We start from the raw sequence: 3,204 nt of genomic DNA on the forward strand, positions 1-3,204 counted from the left end.
TCAGACGACACCTGATCCAGCGGCCGTGTGACACTTGCTCCTCACCATGCATGGTTGGATGAATAGCATCGTCTCAAAATCGGCCGGACAGTGTCATCTTTATAGCGGCGCTCAATTTTGCCAGATGGCAGAACCATGGCTTGGTTTTTAGTCTCCTGGTGCACTTGAGTTAGCTCCAACAGATTTTAATAACATTGTGATTGAGTAATTGTGATTGAGTAATACAGAGTTTTCATCCGGAAAAAAAAGTGATATATGTGTTCTTGCTGGTCCAAATCCGCATGATCTCGCAAAAGACGGCAAGTACAGGTTGATCATACGCCCTGCACACAAGCTGTGAACGTCGGCGATCCATTTCCGATCGGATGTGTGCGGTTGCGTATTTGGTGGATGCATTATTTTTAATATAAAAACTAAATGTTACTAAAATTTAACCAGCAAGCACCAGTGGTCTAGTGGTAGAATAGTACCCTGCCACGGTACAGACCCGGGTTCGATTCCCGGCTGGTGCAAGTTTTTTTTTGGTTGAATCATCCTCTTGTGCACGTCGATGCCGATTGGCCACTGCCCTACTGCGCATCGAGCTTCACACAGAAACCATATGAGCTGCAAAACCGAATTATGAATCCCCATTTACAAGCATCTTCCTCTTACAGCAGGTAGTGTAAGCACATGATCAATTATTTCGGTAGAATAATCATCTCGGCGAGCGCGCGACTAGAATCTAGAACTCGTCGACGGTGATGGCGCCTCTGACGACCTCGTATGCCTCGCGGCTGCGCGACTTCTTGATGCCTACGGCGAAGTAGACCTTTGCGGCGTCGGCCTTGACGGCGGTGACCCTGGCCCAGACGAGCACCTTGGCTTTGAGGCCCTCCACCCCCGTCAGGCTGCCCTTGTCCAGCGTGCCGGTCACCGTGGTGTCGAAACGCAGCTCGGAGCCGTCCCTGTAGCCGACCTCGCAGACCGCCGGGATGTGCACCGTCAGCCGCCGCGTCTCCGGCTCGAACTCGTAGTTGGTGGCCTCCCGCGGGAACAACCCCGCCGGAAGGTCGTGCTCCTGGAGCAGCTCCGCCAGCGGCTTCTGCATCTTACCCTTGAGCTTGTTTACCAGCCATTTTGCTCCGTCCCCGACACTGGTTGAGAGCGACTGCACCACCAATAGATCATCAGCCAGAGGAATACATCGAATCATAGATCTTAATTATCAGAGTCGGATTTCAAATTTGTTATAGCGAGCTTGAACGTCGAACCAAAAGTATCACATGGCGGTCCAGCCAGGATCGATCTAAAACCAGAAGGAAAACATGCTAGCGAGAACAGAAACAATACCATGACCAAACAATAATCAGGGGAAATATGGTGCGACAACAGAACAGAACAGAAGATTGATGAGACGGTGTCTCATGCACGGACCTCGATGTCGTCACCGGCCGACGACATCTCTTTGTTGGCCCTCTGCCCCAGCCAGTAGGAGCCCATCTTGTTCATGATCTCATCCATGGCTCTCCCAGCAAGCAAGCGCTTATCCCTCTTTCTCTCTCTGTACTCTGCTCCCTCTATGATATTTCTTGCTCTGTTTCTTGGTTTCTTGGGATACCATGCGTTCGCAGGAGGAGGGAATTGTGGGGAGCCTCGTCGTTGGCCAGGACAGGATCAAGGCAAGACGAGGAGAAAGAAAGTGGCGATCCATTACCGCGTGAAAGAGACGGGTCTCGTATGGCTTGGTCGTTGAGACGGCTGCGCGTGTTGAAAAACGCCGGCTGTTGATGACATGTGTGACTTGGGAGGTTGGGTCACCTCGCATTCCAGAAACCTCCGGGATGGCGGTAAGGGAACGGTTGTATGTGGTACTAATGGGTCCTCATTCTCTATGGAAGATTGTTTGGGAGCAATGTGTGTCGCCCAGAGTTGTTTTTAAAGAAAGAGAACCCCGCCCTTTGCATATAGGCGATGCATGTAGTCATTTTATTAATTATTCACAAACACCTTATAAAGAAATACAACAGTAAATCTAAATTCATCGTCTATCATTTTATTAATTATTCACAAAGACCTTATAAAGAAATACAACAGTAAGTCTAAATCCATCCTCTAGACAACAACTGTCGCTACTCCTATTCAGTTGATACAGGGATGCTGATAGTATGAGCCTAATACCAAACAGACCTCGCAGCCAAACCTAATATCTAAGACCTAAGGCCACAACCAAGCCACTTGCCGGGTATAGGGCACACACTGGTCCGGCGCGCTCTCAGAGGCCGCCGCCGCCAACTGCCACCAGTCCATCTTTAGAGCTGAACTGACGCATCAACCTTGCCCGGTCTAGCTACCGTCGACGCCACCACGGTGCCAAACGGCACCACCTCCCTGCGCGCGAACTGTTGGGCACGTCGCAGTCGCCGCCGATACACCTTAGCATCATGCCACCAAGTATCACCAGCCGACATAGCTTGAAGTCTTTGGAAGATTTGTCGTGCGTAGCACCTGCCGAACAGGCATGACAAAGCACCTGCCGGCCAGACATGATTTGACATTTTCACCGAAGCTACATGCAAGACGAAGCCGCTCCACCTCCTGCCTCTAATTTCCAGCGCTGCTCCACAAACGATGCTCCCAAGAGAGAAACGACACCGCAATGTTATCATCGTCCGATCTGGAAGACCAGATCCTACGGTTTCCCCCGGAGCAGTACGAGTGGGTCGACAGTAATTACATGACGATGCCTTCATCAGGGTAACGACGCAGAACGCCGCCGTTGGATCATCGGCAACTACGTCTCCCCTACTCGCAGCCGGTACTAGATGACGGATCCCGAGATCCGAACACCCAGCCTCAGGCGGACCACCTCTGACGGAAGAGATAACCACCGCCGTCGGCTGCACCGGTCAGAACAGATCTGATCGGAGGTGCCACCGACGAGACCACCAGGCCTCCACGCCGCCATCGCCGATCTGAAGGCAGCATGCACGCCACCGCAGCCAAGTCGGCTGCCGCCGACCACACCCGTCGCCGCCTTCCGAAGGGCCAGCCGTTGCACCCGCAACCCTGGCCGCCACCTGTGACTAGGCCGCCCGCCACGCCAAGCCATCATCGTCCGAGGACGGGTCGGCCTCCCGCCGCCTGCCGCGGCCATCCGTCGCGCCACAGATCACAGATCGGCCGCGCCACCACACGCCTTGGGGTCCGCCCCATCCTGGAGTC

General features: G+C 53.3%; 1 protein-coding gene and 1 non-coding gene across 2 annotated transcripts; one reads left to right on the forward strand and one right to left on the reverse strand.

Annotated features, from left to right (window-relative positions):
- The first annotated feature begins 441 nt into the window (after positions 1-441).
- TRNAG-GCC lies at positions 442-512 on the forward strand. The gene has a single exon. It is a non-coding gene; the product is annotated as a tRNA-Gly (tRNA).
- A 90-nt stretch (positions 513-602) lies between these two features.
- Positions 603-1,705, reverse strand: LOC125553927 (uncharacterized protein At5g01610-like). The gene is made up of 2 exons (XM_048717576.1): positions 1,417-1,705; positions 603-1,150 (listed from the first exon to the last, which is right to left on the reverse strand). Exons 1-2 carry the CDS (start codon positions 1,501-1,503, stop codon positions 725-727), a joined length of 513 nt encoding a protein of 170 aa, XP_048573533.1. The 5' UTR covers positions 1,504-1,705; the 3' UTR covers positions 603-724.
- Between the last annotated feature and the right edge of the window lie 1,499 nt (positions 1,706-3,204).

The sequence above is a fragment of the Triticum urartu genome, chromosome 4 (assembly GCF_003073215.2).
Source record: "Triticum urartu cultivar G1812 chromosome 4, Tu2.1, whole genome shotgun sequence".
Lineage (NCBI taxonomy): Eukaryota > Viridiplantae > Streptophyta > Magnoliopsida > Poales > Poaceae > Triticum > Triticum urartu.